At 40.7% G+C, this 22,285-nt stretch overlaps 1 protein-coding gene and 1 long non-coding RNA gene across 5 annotated transcripts in view; one reads left to right on the top strand and one right to left on the bottom strand.

Annotated features, from left to right (window-relative positions):
• LOC109309610 overlaps window positions 1-22,285 on the bottom strand; it is a 70,196-nt gene that overhangs the window by 34,247 nt on the left and 13,664 nt on the right. The window contains exon 5 of one of the 3 annotated variants that reach the window (XR_002100984.1): window positions 19,068-21,036. The exons of the other annotated variants lie outside the window; for them this stretch is intronic. This is a non-coding gene — a long non-coding RNA (uncharacterized LOC109309610). Of the gene's footprint in view, window positions 1-19,067; window positions 21,037-22,285 lie in introns of those variants that run through there. 3 annotated transcript variants of the gene reach the window in all.
• Window positions 668-12,488, top strand: PCDH18 (protocadherin 18). Of its 2 annotated transcripts, none has more exons than XM_019534351.1 (4): window positions 668-3,594; window positions 4,519-4,607; window positions 4,715-4,878; window positions 11,291-12,488. In XM_019534351.1, the coding sequence occupies exons 1-4, from the start codon at window positions 1,090-1,092 to the stop codon at window positions 11,989-11,991; spliced, it is 3,459 nt and encodes a 1,152-aa protein (XP_019389896.1). In that variant the 5' UTR covers window positions 668-1,089; the 3' UTR covers window positions 11,992-12,488. The 2 variants fall into 2 exon arrangements, with proteins under 2 accessions (XP_019389896.1, XP_019389897.1); XM_019534352.1 differs by having other exon boundaries at window positions 670-3,594; window positions 4,522-4,607.

The following is a 22,285-nucleotide window of genomic DNA, read 5'->3' as shown; positions in this document are numbered from 1 at the left end:
ACCTCAGGAACAACAAAATAAAAAGCACACACTAAAAGAACCCAGCTAAGGAAAAGACAAGTGAAGTGGCACATAAAACAAAACACTGCAATACCCTTTAACAAGGAGCCTGTTAAAGGACAAAGGTTTGCAAATATTGACTGTAAAAAAGAGAGAGAGGAAAATGGACCAAAAGAATGAAATAGGGACTTGTGCTCCATTTAGCAACAAAGACATTAAGAAAAGCAGATTACACAGAAAGAAGCAGAAGTGGATAAATGTTAAAAAAAGGAGAAAGAGGGGGTGGGGAATCCTCTGGCATGTTTAGAGACATGTCACCTTACAGTCTTTTACTAAGCAAATGCCCTCCCAAAATGTGCTGTTTAGTTAAAAGGGGGACCTAAAAGTGCATAAATCAAGAGAATTATCATGTTTGGTAGAAGCAAGCCGACTAATTAAAATTACAAAAAACAATTCAATGTGTCATATAAATAAAGAGGACAAGTAGTTGATTTAAAGTTTTTCTTTAGTAATTTGTCTCCTCTTTGTTGTGGCACACTCACAGAAAGTGAATGCTGGGGGAGGAGCTGCTCCCCCCACCTTCCTCCAGCTCTTTTTTTGTGACTTCACTGTCCTTTGATTTGGAAGCTAGCTGATTGGCTGGAAGGAATTCAACACATGCCGGGCAAAAGCTTTGTCTGAGTTGAAGTGAAGTTGCACAGATTTTAGACTGGAGTCAGCAATCAAGGGTGTTTAGTCTGCAGCTGAGCAGTGAGAGGGAAAGAGGATCTCTCAGAAAAGATACACTGCAGATTCAGCTAGCACCCTGCAGTAAATGGATTCTAACTGCAGAAGAAGAAAACACTGATGTGACAAATTTCATCCTGGAAGAGGAGCAGGCAAACAAATGAGAGAGATTGGATTGCATACAGATTGTATCTGGATGTCCTGACACGGTGTGTATACAAAAAAAAAGTTTTCTGAGCTAGTAAGATATTAGTACTTTGCTGTATTGTAAGAGACATTGTGAAGTTTAAAAGAACCAAATGTATTCTGGGTTTAACATACCAAAGGAAGTTGAAATATTTGCTTTTTAACTTGCTTGGAGAAATGAATTGCAAGAACTTACAAATGCACCAAATCAGTAGTAAAATGCACTTTATATTTCTTTCTGCACTGATGATAATATCTTTCAACAAAGATGTCTTGGGCAGGAATTTGAAATACAGGATCTTTGAGGAGCAGAGAGTTGGATCAGTAATTGCAAGACTATCAGAGGATGTAGCTGATGTTTTATTAAAAATGCCAAACCCTTCTTCAGTTCGTTTTCGAGCCATGCAAAGGGGGAATTCTCCCTTACTTGTAGTCCGGGAGGATAATGGAGAGATCAGCATAGGAGCTAAAATTGACCGGGAACAACTCTGCCAGAAAAACTTAAACTGCTCCATAGAGTTTGATGTGATCACTCTGCCTACTGAACATCTGCAGCTTTTCCATGTTGAAGTTGAAGTGCTGGATATTAATGACAACTCCCCCCAGTTTTCTAGAGCTCTCATACCTATTGAAATTTCAGAGAGTGCAGCTGTAGGAACCCGGATCCCTTTGGACAGTGCTTTTGATCCAGATGTTGGGGAAAATTCCCTTCACACTTACTCACTTGCTGCAAATGATTTTTTTAATATTGAAGTGCGATCAAGGACTGACGGTGCTAAGTATGCAGAGCTCATTGTGGTAAGAGAACTGGATCGGGAGTTGAAGTCAAGCTACGAACTCCAACTCACTGCTTCAGATAAGGGGGTGCCTCAGCGATCTGGATCATCCACCCTAAAAATAAGTATTTCTGACTCTAATGACAACAGTCCTGTGTTTGAACAACAGTCTTACATAATTCAACTCTTAGAAAATTCACCAGTTGGTACTTTGCTCATAGACCTCAATGCTACTGATCCAGATGAGGGCGCTAATGGTAAAGTTGTATATTCATTCAGTAGTCATGTGTCTTCCAAAATTATAGAGACTTTTAAAATAGATTCAGAAAAAGGATATCTGACCCTTCTCAAGCAAGTGGACTATGAAACCACCAAATCCTATGAAATAGATGCACAGGCTCAAGATCTGGGTCCAAATTCTATCCCTGCTCACTGCAAAATTATAATAAAAATTGTGGATGTTAATGATAACAAACCTGAAATTAATTTAAACTTGATGTCTCTTGAGAAAGAGGAAATAGCTTACATATCAGAAGGGTCACCTCTGGATACATTTGTTGCTTTAGTCAGGGTACAAGACAAGGACTCTGGAATGAATGGAGAGATAGTTTGCAAGCTCCATGGGCATGGCCACTTTAAACTTCAGAAGACATATGAAAATAACTATTTAATCTTGACTAATGCCACTCTAGATAGAGAAAAGAGATCTGAATACAGCTTGACTGTAATAGCAGAAGACAAGGGAATGCCAAGTCTCTCCTCAGTAAAACACTTTACTGTCCAAATCAGTGATGAAAATGACAACCCACCCCGCTTCCAGACAAACAGATATGAAGTTGTTATCTTAGAAAATAATTCTCCAGGAGCATACATCACATCTGTTGTGGCCACAGATCCAGATCTAGGAGACAATGGACAGGTGACTTACACTATCTTGGAGAGCTATATTTTGGGAAGCTCCATAACCACCTATGTGACTATTGACCCATCTAATGGTGCAATTTATGCACTCAGAACTTTCGATCATGAAGAAGAAAATCAGATTGCCTTTGTGGTTCAAGCTAGAGATGGAGGAAGTCAGCAACTTGTTAGTAATACCACTGTTGTGTTAACTATCATTGATGAAAATGATAATGCCCCTGTAATTGTGGGTCCTGCCCTGCGCAACAGTACTGCGGAAATCTCAATCCCTAAAGATGCTGGAAGTGGCTTCCTTGTCACCAGGATAAAGGCCATAGATAGAGACTCTGGTATGAACTCTGAACTAAGTTGTTCTATAGCAGCTGACAATGAAAACAGTATTTTTGTAATGGACCCCAAATCATGTGACATCCATATCAATGTCAGCATAGAATCTGTTCCATCTAAGGAATGGGAGTTTTCTGTGATTGTTCAGGATAAAGGCAGCCCTCAACTTAGCACCAAAGCACTTCTGAAATGTACTGTTTTTGAATATGTATATTCATTTTCAAGTACAGAAGCTCCTTTTGTTAGCCAGCCTTCCCTGGATGTCTCTATGATAACAATTATATCCTTAGGATCAATATGTGCAGTGCTGTTGGTCATTATGGTTATCTTTGCTACAAGATGCAATCGAGAGAAAAAGGACACCAGATCCTATAACTGTCGTGTGGCAGAATCCACTTACCAGCACCACCCAAAAAGACCCTCAAGACAGATACACAAAGGGGACATTACCCTTGTGCCAACTGTGAATGGCACTTTACCCATCAGATCTCATCACAGAGCTTCTCCTTCATCCTCTCCAACATTAGAAAGAGGGCAGCTGAGCAGTCGACAGAGCCACCATAGTCACCAATCACTAAACAGTCTGGTGACAATCTCATCAAATCATGTGCCAGAGAATTTCGCACTGGAACTCACCCATGCTACTCCTGCTGTTGAGGTAAGATTCTGTATCGTTGTGCATGCACATTCCCTTGTTCATACACACATTCTTCTATGAGTTGGCATATAGTCTATATGCTGTGTGTGAGACATGGATAGCTATATGCATCGTAAAAGTAGTATAGATTTTCCTTCAGGCATTGCAGCAGTGCAGTACCATTCCAATGTCAACTGATCTTAAAGGAATCCAATGCCAGGAGGGAGAAGGGTAAACATATGATTAATTATTAACATTATTTTCCTTTCTTTTATCTTGTAGGATGAAAGAACTGAGGGCAATATAGATACCATTCACTTAGGAAACATACAGTTTTCTCTCTTTCTCCCACTCCTGTGCACAGACACACATAAAGCACACAAAAAACTGTTTACCTGTATGAAAGACAGGGAAACTCCTCAAAATATGGGATAACTCTGATACACTAACTCTTCCTATTCTATTATATGGTGTTGGGATGGGTATCATTATAACTGGACTGTTTTAAAGTCACTCCATCTTGTTTTTTAATTCGTGGACTATAAACTGTTTTAAATGCACATACCACATTTTTAATGGGATTTTCTTATAGGAAAACATCACACAGTTCCAGGGATCACAAAACAAAAATAAAAATATAACTTATCTGCACTATGTATGCATTGTTATACGTGTGTGTGTATAAATTAAGTGTAAATTAGTATGAATGCTAAGACTGATATGCTACACTCACTACTCTAACTGTGAAATGCCTTCAGATGTTTTCCACAGCCTATATTGTGAATTGTAAATAACAAGCTGTAATGCATTATATATGCACATGAATGTGCTCTAATTAATTTTTTTTAAGAAAAAAAATCCCTGCAGAAATAAGTTATTCCACCTTTTCTATACAGGCATTAGAGCTTTGTTTCAAGGAATCAGGATTTTTTGTCTTTTTCTTAGCAGGTTTCTCAGCTTCTCTCAATGCTTCATCAAGGCCAGTATCAGCCAAGACCAAGTTTTAGAGGAAATAAATATTCCAGAAGCTACAGGTGAGGATTTTAACTAGATTCTGATCAAAACATTTTTGTCAGAGAAAAACACAGTGAACAAGAAATAACAAAACATAATTCCATCCCCTTGTTATTGGTGTTTACAGATATGCCCTACAAGATATGGACAAATTTAGCTTAAAAGACAGTGGCCGTGGCGATAGTGAAGCAGGAGACAGTGATTATGATTTGGGAAGAGAGTCTCCAATTGACAGACTTCTTGGGGAAGGATTCAGTGACCTTTTCCTTACTGATGGGAGAATTCCTGCAGGTAAGAGCACAATAAAAGTTGAATAGTTTATTTACTGTGCTCCCTGACTGTCACATTGATATAGTTAGCATTAGAAGCAGACATTCTTTAGCTTTCAAGGTTTTTATTTCCTTTTCTCTTCCTCTCTCTCCCGTGTTCTACAATATATTGACCCCAGCCATTACACAGCTGGTAAAAGCCTGCAAATCTGCCCAGTGGTACCTAGCTGGTTTTTGTTATTATTTACACACCATGAGCCAGCTCTACCTCCCCCTTCCCCAGAAAGCATCAACTCTTCTGTATCCCTAGCTTTTTAATGATTGGGTGGATGTTTTTGTGCTGCCAGCCTGTTGTGGCATGCTAAAAATACATGGAACTGTAATTTGGAAGAAGAATTTTCCATGGTGGGATCTGATTCATAGAACCCAGGTTTTTAGAGCTTGAAATAGAATATGTGATAGACTAAAGATTCTAGATAGGTAAGCCTATGGCTTGCACTGAAGGTTAATTTTCATTGATCAATTAATATAAATGGCATTGGTGCTGGAAGTGAAACCCTGTAATTCTGATTGTTGGGAAAAAGTCACTTGAGGAGGAAGAAATCTTGTGGGGAGAAACCCAAAAGGGAGCTATAACATTTCTCCCTTAACATTTCTAGATTCAGGTGGGGTTACAGGTAAACAAAAAAAAGGGGGGGAATAATCAGTTTAGGCATGGGAGCAGGTGAGATCTTAAATAGAAGACCAATATTCATAAAACCACTAGAAGTACTCCTAAATTCTTTGAGGTCCAATTAAAATTCAGATGTGCATACCTAGGTACAAACATATCAGGAAAGGGTCTATTCTTACATATCAAGACCATTTCCTACAGGACCAGTATAGCTTAGGCACACTCTGGGGTTGATGGGAAGCTCTAAATTGCACTGTGGCTACTATGCTGTGGTGCTTCAGATGGTAGAGTAAGTTCCTTTTAATAGACAGTTAATTTTATTGACTGGAGCTGGATAGGCATTGGGCCATAAACTAGCCACTTCCTTTCCTCCTACAGTATTGTAATTACCCACGAGGGAAACAAGTGGGCCTGGCCCTTGTGCTAAGTTTGAACTGAGAAACCTCCTAGAACTTTTTCCCTGTGCATAAACAGTGCTTATTCAAAATTTGGCTTCAGTGTCTTTTAAAAACATTAATATTTATTTTGTGAATTTTGCTAGGTTCAAGGGCCTTTACATTTTCCCTTAGTCCATGTTGGGTACAGGAATCCCACTAGGGTGGCCATCATAGATGACATTCCAGTTGTTTGCTACTCTGTCCTCTATTGATACGAAATGTGGCACATTTATGTCCTCTATTTTCCTCTATTTTTCTCTTGAGGAGAAAAATAGAGGACATAAAGGCATCAGATTTCATATCAATCGAGGACAGAGGACAACCAGGCTCTCCTCTATGATGGCCTCCCTAAATCCCACTCACTTAGGTCCTGCTAGCTGAAGGCATGTAGGTTTCAGTGGTTACTGCACATTTAGTTTAGTACTTGTATAACCAAGCACAGTAAAAGCTCTGTTATCCGGCATCCCCCGGGAATGGGGGATGCTGGATAACAAAACATGCTGGTTAACTGAGCGGCCCGAACAGGAGTCCTTGCCTGTTTGGGCCGCCGCTTCTCCTGCCATGTCCAGGGCATTGCCACCCCTCCCACGGCATCGCCGACCCTCCTGAGGGCCCTGCGGGTCCCACGGGACAGGGAGATGGGTCCTACACAGCCTGTCACGCCCCAGGCCATGGGGGCTTGGCAGTGCAGGCTGCTTTGCTGTGGGCCATGGGGGCTCAGTGAAACCGGAAGCGCCACAGTGGCATGCCGGTTGCCAGTTAATAGAGTATGCCAGCTTGTAAGGTGCTGGTTAATGGAACTTTCACTGTACTAAATAAATGCACAGTAAAGAATTACTGCTCAGCAGCACCGGCTAATGCCTTTTTTAGTGATGCTACTGTGCCATAGTCTAATAACACCGCACAGTAGCATATTAGCACGTCTGTGTTGTGCTACTGTGCAGTGGTATTAGGCTACTGCACAGTTAGCATCTCTTGTAGATGTGCCCAGTGTCTCCAATTGTTTTCCCCTTCAGCTCTTCAATCCAGGAGTATAATTGCTCCTCCACCACTTTTTTTCTTTCTGACATCTGCTTCCTAAGTATATTTCAATATAATTCATTGTTAGGCACAATTCATTCAACAGTTTTTACATTGGAAGCCCTCACCATGGCTTCCAATGTACAAGAGTAAAAGCCTACTTCCTGTTGGAATGGTTTTGGGTTGTTAGAGAAGAGGGAGTGGTTACACGCTTGATTAGCTGGAATGCTGGTTATTCGTTTTGAGCTTCTACAATTACATCTCCAAATATGAAACCAAAGGGTGGAATTTTCAAAAGTTTTCAGCCTTAGTCTAACACTGATCTCACTGACGCAAAGTAAAACTTCCCCTGCTACAGAGATAATTGTGTGGTGACCACCAAAGTACTTTTGAGAACCCCACATGATAGATCTGTTTGCTTATGGATAAACCACTTCAGATAAAACAAAAATCAATACAAGTTTATTCCAAATACAAAAAACAAAAAAATGAAAAGAAAACTCTTCAGGTTTCTAAACTTCAACTACCTCCTTTCCTGACTTCTATTTTAAAATGGATCCATATTTTTACCATCAACCACAAGTCACAGAAAGAAAATATTGAGAGAGACAATTATTTGAGTATTTACTGCCTAAATTGAAATTAGAGTGTGATAAAACCAATACCCACATGGGTTTATGGAAAAGCCCCAAATCTGAGTGATTTTAAAGGAGTTTTAACATTCTGTGAAAGATTTCTTTTTTTTCTCCCTTTCTCTCAGTAGGTACTTGTCTCTAAATCTTCATCCATACTTTTAAGATTCTGTAAACATTTTTATATCTTTTTCTTACTAATTTAAAGACAGTCTATGGCACTAAGTATATCTGACTTTGTGTCTAAGTCTATCTTAGAATCATGGAAAATTAGGGCTGGAAATCTTAGTGTCATAGATCCTGTTAGAGCCAAGGATTTTTTCTAGGGGCACATGGGGTAATAACTTTTATTGAACCAACTACACGTTTGGAATAAAGTTAGAGAAGCTTTCCAATGTAATGCATGAGGCCATACCTGGTAAAGAATGCATTCCATTCAAAAGCTTTCCTAACTATATGCCAGCTATATAGTTGGTCCAGTAAAATATATCACCCAAAAAATCTTTGCCTCTTGCATAATTACTAGACCATCATGGCTACAACATCACTCTAACATTACCATTGGTACTAATTACATTTTCAAAGAGCCTTCTGATCATTTGTTCAAAATGTCAGTATTGTTTTATACAGGCAAATCCTACTTCTACTAACATCAACGGGAAAACTACTGTTAGTTTCAATGAGACAATTTTGAATGCTAGTGATAAAGGTGATAAAGCAATGGAACCTACAGTCCTCTAATAATTTACGCTTTTACAATACTTGGATTTTACAGGCATAATCACCTAACCAAGCATACCTGTATTACATTGGTTTCCATGCACATAAGAACTAACATAGGTTGACTTATAGATTGCAGACGGAGGTGTTTTCAAAACTTTCCTAGAGTTGGTGTAATCACACTGATTACTGATATTACCTGTGAGACACTAAGAACTTTCTGCATACAGGCATTCAGCATTTTAAGGCTTTTCAGGCATCTGCACCAATATTTTTAACACCAGTATTTTTTCAATGCTCATTCTTTGGATGCTACTCCATCAGTAACTCATTTGCAACACCTAATGCTGTATTTGACCTCCAACTATTTCTACTGGTCAGCTTTATACTTGTAAAAGGCATTAAAAATAAAATAAAATAAAAATAAAATATTAGAGTCTCTATTAGGCATACCAGAGAAGTAAGATTAACAGTAGTAAAGAACTGAAACATATATCAGTGGTACATTCTCACCTGGAATATTGTATTCCTCTCCAATCACTGCATTTCAGAAATGGCATAGGAGAAATTGAAGGGATCCAGAGAAAAATGTTTAAAGAAATGGGGAACCTTATGAGGTGAGATTGTGAAAACTGACTAGTTAGAGGTGAGACAAAACCAGCCTATAAAATTGAAGGGAGATAAAACTTTAATCTTCAGGACATAAAGTATCAATTAACTGAAAAGGAATAGAGGGAACCTTCTCTTATGAACAAGAGATCATTGTGGTATCTCATGATTGTTCATTATGGAGCTTTCTGGGACTGGCCTTTTTTTGAGAGTGACTCTAGAACCCAATGAACTATAGTCATGACTGAGTATGACAATTCCAATATTCCTGTTAGGCATTAAATAGACATAGAGTATGCCTATGCTGTTAGTCATTGATGTGAGCACAGTGTAGTGCAGAAATACTCTAACCATAAATTAGCTATCTCAATATCAGTAACAATTGAATCACAGCAGTGTGGAGCTCAGAGCAGGTGTACTGCTTTAGTGTTTATCCAGATTCTGGGTAGGTTTCACAGCCCATGATGAGATTCACGATGGCATGGTTAGACTGCTTATAGGGTCCTTAGCTGCCTAGTTAAAGCTGAGCTCAATATGTCTGCACTGCTGTGTAGCTGCAGCAATGCCTACAGTATAGTCAAAACTATAAAAACCAAATCCTGAACGATGTTAGCTAATTCCTATTACCTTCAAAATACTGAAAAGGACAGTTCATCCTCCTTCATTTGGTAGTTTGGCCTTTTTCCTGGCACCTCCTCTTTCCACAGGGCCTTATGGTCTTCTGTTACTGACTTCTAGGAAGGCCTTCACAGGCTTATACTCCCATGGGTCTTCTCTAGATTTTTTTACAGGGATGGTTACTGTCTGGTATAGTACCTCTTTGGGTAGGACTGCCAATTCAATCTAACTTGGCTCTAGTCAGAGTAGCTGGTCAAACATCTTTGTATACTGCCTCTCTTTCCTTCCCACCACCACAAAAATAGGAAAGGAAGAATGAGTGACAGTTCTTGCTTCAGTATTCCTCACTGGTCCAGATCCATAAAATGTTGGCTACTATTATCTGTAGTCTGTAGAGGCCCTAGATGTCAACAGCTGGAGGTACTAGGCCTGCCAGCCCCACTTATTCCAGAATAACTCTACTGAAGTTAGTAGAATTACACTAAGCATGAATTTGGCCTAAGTGTCCCAAGTTGTATGCAATTCTAATCTACCCATTTGATAAAGCATTATATTACCAGCTGAGTCAAAAAGGTGTCAAAAGGTGAAGAAAACGTCACATTTTCTCTATTTCCTCATCCTCTCTCTTCTCCCTCCATTTTTTCCTTGTCATTTCCCTCTAATACTCTTCATTTCCCTCTAATACTCTTGTCCTCTTTCACATTGCTCTCTTAGTTGAAATGTAACTAGGCACCAGGCATCCTTATATGAGAGGAATGAGCAGTGCCTTTTAGGGCGGAGACAGAAGTGCAGTTCCCCACTGTAAGTGAGAACCCTTTGCAGGATCCCCTGGATCAAACAGCAGTTCAGTGTTGGTTCCAGGAGGGAGGGGAATCTAGCTGCTGGCTTCCAACCTACAGTGGGTTTCCCTTAGGGGCTCCTCTTCTCTCGCAGCCTGTCCCTGTTTTTGGAATGGAAGTGGGGGAAAGGGAGTAGAGGGAGCTCTTCTAGGGGTTTCTCAACTGGTATTGGAGGATGAGGCAGATGACTTGGAGTCTGTCCTTCCCATCCTCCCCCACTCTAGGAGGCTCCAATACACCCACTCCACCCTGCAGCGGGAGCTGACAAAACCCCAGACTCAACTCCCTCTGCTCCTTTTTCCTGCTCCCCTTCTGAAAACAGCTCAAGGCTGGGAGACAGTGCGGACAGAAGTTACAGAAGACACTATGTTTTGAAACATCTTTATCTGATCCCTCATGCAATGAGGGTTCAGATTTTCACCCATTTTTTAAGTGGTCTGCAGCTATGCACTTGTGTTTGGTCACAGCTATAGACGACTTTCTGTGTCCAGATTAAGTGAAAATTGTCACTTCTGTCTGTGTCCTTAATTTATTCAGTCTGCTTTAAATTCAGGCTTCAAATGTTCATCATAAGCCCATTTTAAAAGATCACATAATTTTCTTATTTATCAATTTATAAAACTGTTACTTGTTGTGGATTAAAAACAATATCACTAAAGCTTTTGGCTCTATATACACATCTGGATCCAGAATTTATAGTTGCCATCTGTTTATATGATGAATGAAACAAGACATCCAATTTAAACTTCTCTAGTCTCTGGAAAAGTTCAGTCCCTGGCTGGAACTTTGAAATTCAGCTCCTGTATCGTGCTATTGCTAACCCCTGTAAATGTGAATAATATATTTGAATCTCAACATTAAACATAGAATTTGGTTTTGATTACAGCAATGAGGCTATGCACAGAGGAATGCCGAGTTCTGGGACACTCTGACCAGTGCTGGATGCCACCTTTGCCCTCTCCATCTTCTGATTACAGAAGTAACATGTTTATTCCAGGGGAGGAATTTCAGTCACAGCAACAGCTGCTGCAGCAGCAGCAGCAGCAGCAGCAGCAGCAGCAGCAGCAGCAACATGCACTAGAAGAAGATTCACAGGCTGCAGATGCTAGTGAGAAGAAAAAGAGCTTTTCAACCTTTGGTAAAGATTGTCAGGGTGAGGAAGATTCAGGGGACACATGTACCTCATCTCTCCTCTCTGAAATGAGCAGCGTCTTTCAGCGCTTGTTGCCTCCTTCACTGGACAACTATACAGAATGCAATGAAATGGATCGCTCAAACTCACTAGAGCGCAGGAAGGGACATTTGGCATCCAAGACTGTAAATTACCCACAAGGGGTAGCAGCATGGGCAGCCAGTACACATTTCCAAAACCCTGCAAACAACAATGGGCCTACTCTGGGGACTCACTCAAGTGCACAGCCTTCTTCTAAATGGCTTCCAGCCATGGAGGAAATTCCAGAAAACTACGAAGAAGATGATTTTGACAATGTGCTTAACCACCTCAATGATGGTAAACATGAACTAATGGATGCTAGTGAGCTGGTAGCAGAAATTAACAAGCTGCTGCAAGATGTCCGGCAGAACTAGAGGTTTTTAAAAGCATATTTTTCCATATTTATGGAAAACTGGAAAAATACCAGAATGAAAAGAACTGGCATTGCCAATTAGTTGCATTTATCATAAATGTGTCTGTGTATGTTGAATATTAAAAAAAAAACCCTGTATTTTCATATGTACACAATGCAAGTGTGATTATCTTTATCTGTATTTTAAAAATACATTTGTACCTTATATTTATGTGTAATTTAACAAATAAATTTTATTTTTGTACTCCCATGGCAAGCATGTTTTCCTACGTGTATATAGCTGGCACTGTTGGTGTTTGACATTCCAGATTCTTGCCACGAACGTGTGTAAACAAAATGAGAGGCAGGGACACTGTTTCCATAACTTTTTTAAAACACTCCAGATGTCACAATACAGACTTGAACCCACTGACACATTATCCAGACGTTAGTATTAATAACTGATTCAACATCTTGTTGCAATGTTTCATACTTGTAATAAAGAGTTGTCTACTTCCATGAAGCCTAAAATGTTCTTTTTATTTTCATGCTTGCTCAAAGATTCATTCCCCATTTTCTTATTGCCTTAGAAGAGGAATGAGGAAGGTGGGCAACATTCACCATTTTTCCAGGCAATAGGAAAATTCCCAATGGGCAAATGATTCAACTGCCAACCTTCCAACCTTGCCAACTAAACTGACCACAATATTGTGTTGTCATCATTATGTTATGTAGCAGGGTGAACTAGCTGTGCAGGATCTCTTCACTCATGTTAAAATAGAGACATGAAGTTAGATTAAGACTGTGGGCCCAATTCTGACTTCATGTGCACATATTTACCATTAATTGCCCTAGTATAAATGACAGCAAAATTGCTCTAAGCCATTTCAGCTATATTACAGGCACCAGCTTATACCAGTTCTGTGTTAGGTCTTTCTCTCAGATATGTTCAGACAGCAAGGTAACCACATAGCCAGGCTAAATTAGCTCATGCTGAGCTTTATGCCATGCTGAGCTCTATGTATGTCTATGTGGTTAGACTATTATCAATACCTGACCTACCTAATTTAAAACTAGCTTGGTATCACTATACTATAGTGCACTCACTTCTGTCACACTTACATTTACTTTGTTTAACCTTGCTCATGGCTAATTTTTGGCAGTCACGATAACAATGGGAGTACTTCAGAAGCAAAAGAGTCCCCAGGAAGGACAGTACCTTTTGTGTTGTACTGCTACAAACTTCTTTAGTTATGTAAAGGCAACGGTACCCAAAGCAGTTACCATGAGGTACAGGTGGGAGGATCTACAGTGAATCAGATGCTTTGTGATTACTGCCTAATTGCACATTCTTATCCAGTGTAAATGAAAATTAATCCATTTTTAGCTGCTGTGGCACTGAAAGTTTCTGTCAGTAGTTCTCTCTCAGCTGGAATGTTGGAATAGTCAGGTTCAGGATGTTTGCAGTGATGGTCATTGAAGAGTAAATGGGAGGGATCCTTCAAAAATAAGATTTACCTCTATCGTGTTCAAATTACTACTCCTCTTATTTTCTGCTAAGTTCAAGCAACATTCCAGCATGCCCCACAGTACTGGGCTTCAGAGCTCACTCCCATATGTCCAAGACCCTAAGACCATAAGAACGTAAGATATACGATACTAGGACTGAAAATCAGTCCATCTAGCCCCATATTCTATCTCTCAGATCCTCCAAATATTCCCCTTATCCTTATTCAACATACTTCATTGTATATTGAATCCTTATTCAATATCCTCTTCAACACGCTATGATTTTCAACAGTCCGTGTGTATATTACAGCAAATAAGACCTATAGTCTACATTTTCTGTGAGGGCAAGGTAATTCAATTTCTCATGATCTTTAATATCTGTCTCATATGGGGAGGGACCCCCAGGTTCCAGACTTCCAACTTTTAGCACAGGAGAGAGAATGCACGGATACTGTAAATGGTACTAAAAGGAGTAGGGCTATTCAGAGAGTCAATGAAATCAAAACTAGAATTAAGAGCTCACAGACTGTTAAATCACGTCATACCACATTGATATGAAAAGTCAAAGCCTTAGGTCACTAACATAATTGTAGTTTCCCTCCAGCTTTGTTGAAACCTGCACTTTCCAGTGAAAAACCCATCAATCTTCATGGCAGTAATATCACACTATAATATCCTCAATGAGGGAAAAGAAGGGATACTCAGAATGTTGTCCCTATATTTCAGCTTCTTTAGACAGTATTACCTAAACCTAGTATCCAGCAATCTTCATGCAGTGCTTTATCTTCATCTCATTATTCCAGTTCTGTCTGTCTCTTTGCTATTCTCATAGGAATATGGGAGCAATACACTTGGAAACTCCAAGATGTATAGTTCTGGAAACCACTTACTGACAGCAGTGTGCCCACATTATACATTACTAACTCATAGATGCTTTCAAGTGTCTTCCCTTCTCCCACTCCTTACTGCACTTAGCAAACAGAAAAAGCTATTGTTGAGCTGCTTCCGCTCTATATAATGGAAAATCCAAGAGCTTGAAATCTAAACTCTTTTCTGTTATTGTCACAGTAAAAAACTGAAAAACTATAATAAAAGTTCCTAATCAAGATCCCCACCCCACCCCCAGTTAAGGACAAACTTCCTTCATATGAACATTTATACAACATTATTTTCTTCATTTGGAGATGAGACACTTTCACACTTGAGGAACAGAACAGAGTTATAAGGTCTATCCCATGCCCGCCTCCTCAGAAGTCTTCCAGGAGTTGAGACAGAACACTGGTGTTTAAGACCCCTTTTCATCCCTTCACAAGCACTTCCAATGTAAACCCACAGTAGCTAATTTTTGAAAAACTAAGCAAGTAAATAAACTTGAGTTCAGGACCTAGTAGATACATTTATTTGGAGAACTGAACACATATCCTAAATAATTTCAAGGATTTCTTAGGGTAATATCTTTTATTGGACCACCTATGTAGTTGTGATAGAGCAGGGCCAGACAAAATACAGCCCACAGGCTAGATCCAGCCCACCAGGCACTTTCATCTGGCATGTGGGCACCCACCAATGAATTCTACCCTGCCCAGCCCTTCTGCCCATGAGGGTGGGAGCGAGATGCCCATGTATACATACACCCCCAAACATAACTATTGTGCCTTGCTCCCACCCTCATAGGCAGAAGGGCCCAGCCTAGCCAGCAGCATCTTCCAGGTAGGAATGCTGCTGCCATTGCTATAGCCACCCCAGGTGACCTGCTTGGCTTCCCCAGTGTCTTGCCCACTCTGGGCAACACGTAGAAGCAGTGGGAGCTGGGGTGCGGCAGAGGCAGGGGGGAGCTGCAGCTGGTTGGGGTAGGGAGTGTGGGGTTGGGTTGGTGGCAGCATGGAGCCCACACCCAGGGAAGCAGCGGGAGAGTGGACCTCGGTTGGGCAGGGTGTGGGTGTGAGGGAGGGTGGAGGGGTGTGGGGACCCTCCACACATACTTACACATGGCCCGCAGCCCCCATTGTCAGCAGCAGGCAATAGTGCCCGGTTGCACATGGCTGCAGCCAGTGCTGCACATGGGAGTGAGGAGTGCAACCTTCCTGCCTTCTATTGTGGGGTTCTGTGTGGCATGCGTGCAGCTCCCACACTCACATGGCACTTGGGGAAGCCCTGTGCTAGAGCTGGCTGCCTTCCCCATCTCCTGCAGTGCAGGTCCCAGGACTCCATGGGGAAGCACAGGGTAGGGCTCCCTCCACTCCCGATGGAGTCCCAGGACCCGCGTGAAAGGGAGCGACAAAGACAGCTGGCTCCAGTGCACGGCTTCCCCCACTGCCATGCAAGTGTGGGAGCTGCATGCCTGCCATGCAGAGTCCCCTAATAGATAGGCTGCGCTTTTCACCCCCACATGCAGTACTGGCCAGAGCCATGTGGTCGAGCACCAATGCCTGCATGGGTCCTGAGTGCTCCCACCTCATGCTGGTAGTGGGGGCTGTGCCATGTGGAGAAGTATGTGGGGGGGTCCCCACACCCCTTCATTCTCCCTCACACCCCTCCACCCTCCCTCGCTATTTTGTTTTCTCCTAATTATTTGATGGGTGGTTCCAGTCATATGCTACTCTAACAGTATAATAATTAATTCCCTCATGGTTTTTCCTAGGATGCTAATTACTATAGCATATGAGTATGTCAGAGATGTCAGTGAATTCATTTTCAGGATACCTGTGTAAACTGTCAGGCTATTATCATCACCTTTTTACGGATGTGCAACTGAGAAACAGAAAAATCAAGATAGCTTAGCTACAGCAGCAGCAGCAGTTTGCAGTCTTCTAGGTGGACTAGCACTAGAGAAAGGTGAAACATACTGCTCGTCAATTTCATGGGTACTAATGACACCTGAAAAATAGACATGTCTACATTTGAAAATATGCATGGATATAGCTTGTGTTGGTTAGAATTGTGAAAAAAGTACCTCTAATCAGCATAGCCATGATGGCAAACTTAATGTTGATATAGTCCTACTGGTGCAAAAAAAAAAATCTTTACACCAGTATAGCTAAATCCCTCCAGGGAACTGGTTTAAGCTATACCAGAAAGAACATTTTTGCTAGTATAAGCTATATCAACATTAGAAGGGGTCTATTAGTATTGCTTAGATAAAACCTCAAATATCTTGGGTTCTGTTCTAGGTTCCAGAGGTCATAAACTCTTCTGCTCACACTCCTCCCCTTAATTTGACCTGTTCTGTCCTATCCTTTCCATTCTCAGATTTCCCTTTCCCTCCCCCAGCCTCAGCCTTTCCTCCTGAGATTCTCATCTGATCTTTCTCACTCCCTACATTCAAGCCTTTAGGCATAGCCACAAAATTTCCTGCCCTGACTATAGCTTTGTTCTTCAGTGGGAAGCATCCAGTGACTTGCTAAGTCTTCAGGAAAAGAAGGGTCATTGTTCATTCTAGTGTCTATAGAGATCTCTTCCTCCCTCTCCTCCTGCAAGAGAGGAATGAGCATTCTCCCCTGTATGCCTCTCTGATGATGGGGCTCTAAATTCTCCCCTTTCTGTTTTTTCCATGAAAGGAAAGCATCTCATCCTTTTATCTCTTTTCTCTTTATCTTCCTTTCACCCTGCATTCCGTTTGTCCTCATTTGAACATTTTATGTCCTTTTCATTTCTATTGTTAATATTTATATAGAAGAAATCAGTCTATCATATCTAGGTGATACTCCTGATTTCTCCATTTTTATTTCAGTCTAGTTGGCCTTGATTCTGTAGGGTCCCATGCTCCCCCTTTGCCTCCATCTGTCTAAGCTCCTATGTTCCCTTAATCTTTCATTTCGGTGCTTCATTCTGCATTCCACAGTCTCTGTCCTTTTCTTTTTCCTATTGTGTCCCTTCTGACTACCAAAAGCTTAGCCTGGGAAGAGGTAATGCTATTTCTGTTTGTTTTCATGCCGCTGAAATACCAGAAGTGGAACCAAGAAGAAAATGAAGCAGTCACATTAGTCAGCAGGCCATCTACTGCTGTTCAGAGCCACAGACAAGAGATTGACATTGTGCCAATGTAGCAAGTATCTAATCAGGAGCTATCCATTGCCTAATAGTTTCATGGATTGTTCTAAAAATGCAGGAGGGAGTTATAAAATGTGGGATAGTGTCAACTGAATTAGCAAGTATGGGAGAAATTCATCACACACCAGCTCTTGACAATAGTTAGTAGCTTTTTTAATTTGTAATATTCAGGTCAGTGAAAAAAAACTAAATTCCTCCCTGTCTGCCATGAAATAAGTGCCAGCAAGACTAAACTAAATTTCAGGTTAAACTGTGTGGAAAGTATTCCCCCTTCATAAATAAATGTAGATACAGATAACTCCCTGTTTCTAGAAGAAGCAATATCAGGTCTTCAGGCTCAGACCTTACAAAGACACCATATACAACCTTCCAGGGCAGCTGGATAAACTTCTTTTTACTCACATTTCTGATCCATTGGGGATTACCAGCCTGTTTTAAATGTAAAATCCTTAAATCAGTTTATGCCCCTTAGCCATTTCACATGGGTAGTCTCAATGATTTAAAATTTGTAGTTTGCAAAGGGAGCTTTGAAGCAAAAACAGAACCAAGCAAATTGTCTTCAGCATTACTATGCATCCAAATGTCATAACATACCTGAACTTGTCCTGGAAGGAAGGGGTGTACCAACAAAGAGTAATGATATTTGGTCTGTGCTTCAGCTCAAGGCTTTTATCAAGTAATGAAACCAGTTATGTGACTTGTAAAATCTCTAGGAGCAGAAATGTTTGTTTACTCAGATTATATCTGAATTGCAGTAAGGTCAGAACAGCTCCTCAAACTGCATTTCTTAGCCACAGAGTGCTTACTAAAAATACTTGGGTTTGCAGTAAACAGAAAAAAGTCTCTTTTAACCCCTGCTCAGCTTAGACTTCTTGTTGTTTATGATCTCTAGAAGGGAACATGGCCCTTTGATACTAGGAAGACAAAAATCTTAATTCGACAAACCAGTGCTGTAACTCCTTGCCCCACAAATATTTTTTCTCGCAGATTTGTCAACAATGGAGCCATTTTAAACTATTTGATTCACATACTTGTAATTAACAATCCTGGTGTTTGGTAGCTAAAAAGCCAGTGTCATCTACATCCATTCTGTGCTAATGGTCCTGCCATTGCTACTAGGGGCAGCATCAGTTGCTATATTTTAATACAGAAGTTTTAGAGGAAATACAACCATTTTCTCAGGTCCTATTTAGACTTCTAGGGCATTTTTACATGTGCTTTGGAATGCAGTCCCAGGCACTTTAATTAGCAGTCACGTTAATTAAAAGTGCCTGCGCATTACGTGTATCAGTGGCCTCACACCACGTGTATCAGCGGCCCCACATATTCCTGTGCTGAAAAAAGGGTGGTGGGGCACTTTGCGCTAAAGCTCATTCAATGTGTTTTATTTCAAAGCACCCTGCTGCCATTTTTTCAGTGCAGGGACACTGATAAAAATGATGCAGAAGGCTGAGGGAGCACTTTAATTTCCATGCTGTGCTCCAATGTGCTGGATTTCCAACGGGGCAGAGCAGGCTCCCCACATGTACATAGGAGCTCCTAGTCACTTCTGGGAGGCATGCACTCAAACCAAAATGCATACCATAAAGTGAGAACCCAGGGTAGCAGTGGTTTGAGTGGTATTCTTGAACAGAGCTTATTTCTTTTTATTTAAATATTTTAGTTTTCACTGTAAAAAGTGTTACTCTTCAGTGTAGGCATTAGCATAAACAAATTTGGAAGATGTGAAGGATGTGGCTGTGAATAATGTTGTTCTAACCTATATTTACAATACTGGGTTAGGAATAAAACCTACAAAAATAACAGGAACAAAACAAAATCCATGCTCAGAAGATTGATCTTTGTCAAAAAATTTCCACGTTTTTATGAAAAGTTCAAAATCCACAGAAAATCCTAGGAAATCACATTTCTGTCTCAGTGCTCCAAGAACCCTAGTTTTTTTCAAATATTTGAATGCTTGAAACCTTATGCTTTTCTCAATGATCTCTGTTAAGGATAAGTTCTGCTATGGGACATAATATAGAAAAAAATTCTCAACTTTTTACTCAAGACTGTATTAAGGTTGGATTTGTGAAGAGAGGCTTGGATTTTTAAGCTTTGGCAATAAAGATGAAACCTAAAGATTAAATAGAAGATCACTAAACAAAATGCATGAACACACCTCAGGAATGCAAGAAAAAAACTCCATACTGTATTTCATGGTTTAATTAAATTAAGTTAAAAGTTTAACAGATGGAGGGGACACTATGGAAAGCATGGTGTTATGCCTTACTGGGGCTGTAATACAATATGTACTCTTTCCCAGTACTGCAGGCTAACTAGAAAAGGCTTGGATTATGCATTTAGCTGTGTTCTTGGTGCAGGGCTCTGCCTTCATGCAAAATCTGATCCCCCTAAATTTTCTTCAAGTAGTCACGTAAATAAAAGAGGAAGTAAGTGTAGAAAATGTTAGCATGTTAACTCCAATTAATAGTGAATAACAATAATGCATTTATGAATCCTTCACTAAAATACAGGTATCTTTGGGATGAAACAGAGAAACAGCCTCCTAGGACTAGAGGATGCACAATAAAGAATACCTTACTTAACCGAAACTGAAAATAAAACCAGACCAAGGTATACTCCCTTCTTTAACCCACTTTTCAGATTAATTTAGCCTTGTTGCCAGCATAAGCCAGTGGTTGGGAGGTCCAACAATACAAATATTCAAATGAAAAGATGATTCCCTTCTGCTTCAAAAGTGTACACTGCACATTATTTCACTAGTATTTTACTGGAAGAGTTTAAGATTTTCAGCCAATCACAGGTTTTAAAAAGTTTTCTGCCAAGAGTAATGTGCAAGTGGTACTCTATAATCTTAATATTTACCTACTTCACTGAGTTTATTTAAAGCACAGTAAGGGAATTATCTTAACCCTCAATCAGAATACAGGAAAATCATGAGTTACCTTTGAACCAAGGAAGATTTTTTTCTTGTGAAAAGTGAATATGGAACACAGCCTCCCAAAGGTGCTTTCATAATAACATGACATAAACAGCAATGTTCATACCCTACATCAAATCAAAGATTATTGCATTTAGTTCTCTGAAAGGAAATCCATGGCATTTTCTGACTACAGGTATAAAAGCCATTTAATATTTCTGGGCCTGAACTAATTTAGATTAGTGCAGACACCTTCAGAATAGGCAAACAGCAAGGTCTCCATGAAAAATTGCTCACTTTCCTCTTCACAAGCAGGAGCATCTCCTGAAATAAACTGGTTGCCACTAGCACACTTGTTTCAGCTTTGAAAAATAATACCCATAAAATAAAGGTGCCATAGACTTCATACTAATATTAAAGGGAAAGAGTCATACTTCTTGAGCCAGTTAATCTATGTTTTACTTCAAGGCTACATCTTAGACCAAAACTATCAAAATCCCAGATGGAAAACTAAGAGGAAATGACTGCTGATGCAGTGGAGGAGTCAGATTTAAGAATACCATCTTCTAGTTGGCTGAAGAGGGTCTGCATGGAAAAAAAGAGAATATCAAACCACCAATCTTCAACTCAACCTAATACCATGTAGGACAGAAATGGACAGAAATGTAAAATGTTCCTACATTCCTCTTAAAACAGGTCCATGCTGCTTTAAAATATGTTATGGCATTTATAATCCATAATCTCTGAAAATTGGCAGATAATCTAGATAATCTAATTTATATTATCATATAAATGATGTGGTCAGCCCACGTGCAGTCCTTCAGGCCCCTTATGACCCTACTCTACATGGCTGTTGACTCCTGCCACCCCTGTTGGCCCATGTGCAGCCCTTCAGGTCCCATAAGGCCTTACTCTACATGGCTGCCAGATCCTATACTACCCCCTTGCTGAGACTAGGGAGCCTTACACCCCATGTGTTTCATGTGCCTGCAGATGTGTCTAGCCCCCATGGCCAGTGGCCCACTCAGGTCTTAGGTGCCTGCAGACAACCTGGACCCTTGGCCAGACCCCATACTATGGGCCTGGGCCCTGCCTCAGGCCCCACTCAGTGGACCTGGTCCCCTGTGGTTCTCTCTCAGGCTGTGCTCCCCTAGCTTTTCCCCTCCACAGCTAACCTACAAGGCAGCTGGGGCTGACTATCTCTGGTACCCATTTATTGGCACAGATGTGGCATTTCTTGGAAGCTGCCCTGACAAAAGCAGCCCCACCATATCATCCAAACTCAGCAAGCTGCAGTTTTAGGTCATGCCACAGGACCAGGAACCTCCACCATCCTCATAGTTCTTGGTCTGTACCTTCAAAAGGTGTTATGTGAGCAGCAGCTCCAGCCAAGCTATGTTCCCCCTCCAGCTGCTTTCTGGAAACTGCTGGCCCTACTACTCAGGGCCTGCTCTTATATCAGGGAGCTGGTTCCAGTTCCCAATTAGTCCGCCTTCTGCTGGTCATGTGACTCCTGATTGGGAGTGAATCCACCTGAAGGCTGCTCTGCAGCCTGTTCTGGCCCTTAAAGTGGCAGGTAACAAGGGTGCCCTGCCACATTCATATGTTACACTTTCAATTCTCATTGAGATATCATAGGAATCTGACACTACTGAAAATTAATGTGTAGAGTATTGAGAAACCATTACATTATTTTTGCCGAGTGTAGATAGATTTCATAGACATTAGGGCTGGAAGGGATCTTGGAAAATCATCAAGTCCAGCCCCCTGCCCAAAGGGCAGGAAGTCAGCTGGGGTCATAGGATCCCAGCAAGATAAGCATACAATTTGCTCT

The sequence above is a fragment of the Crocodylus porosus genome, unplaced genomic scaffold (genome assembly GCF_001723895.1).
Source record: "Crocodylus porosus isolate Cpor-Errol unplaced genomic scaffold, CroPor_comp1, whole genome shotgun sequence".
NCBI classification, from domain to species: domain Eukaryota; kingdom Metazoa; phylum Chordata; order Crocodylia; family Crocodylidae; genus Crocodylus; species Crocodylus porosus.
This window is presented reverse-complemented; position numbering and strand designations above follow the sequence as displayed.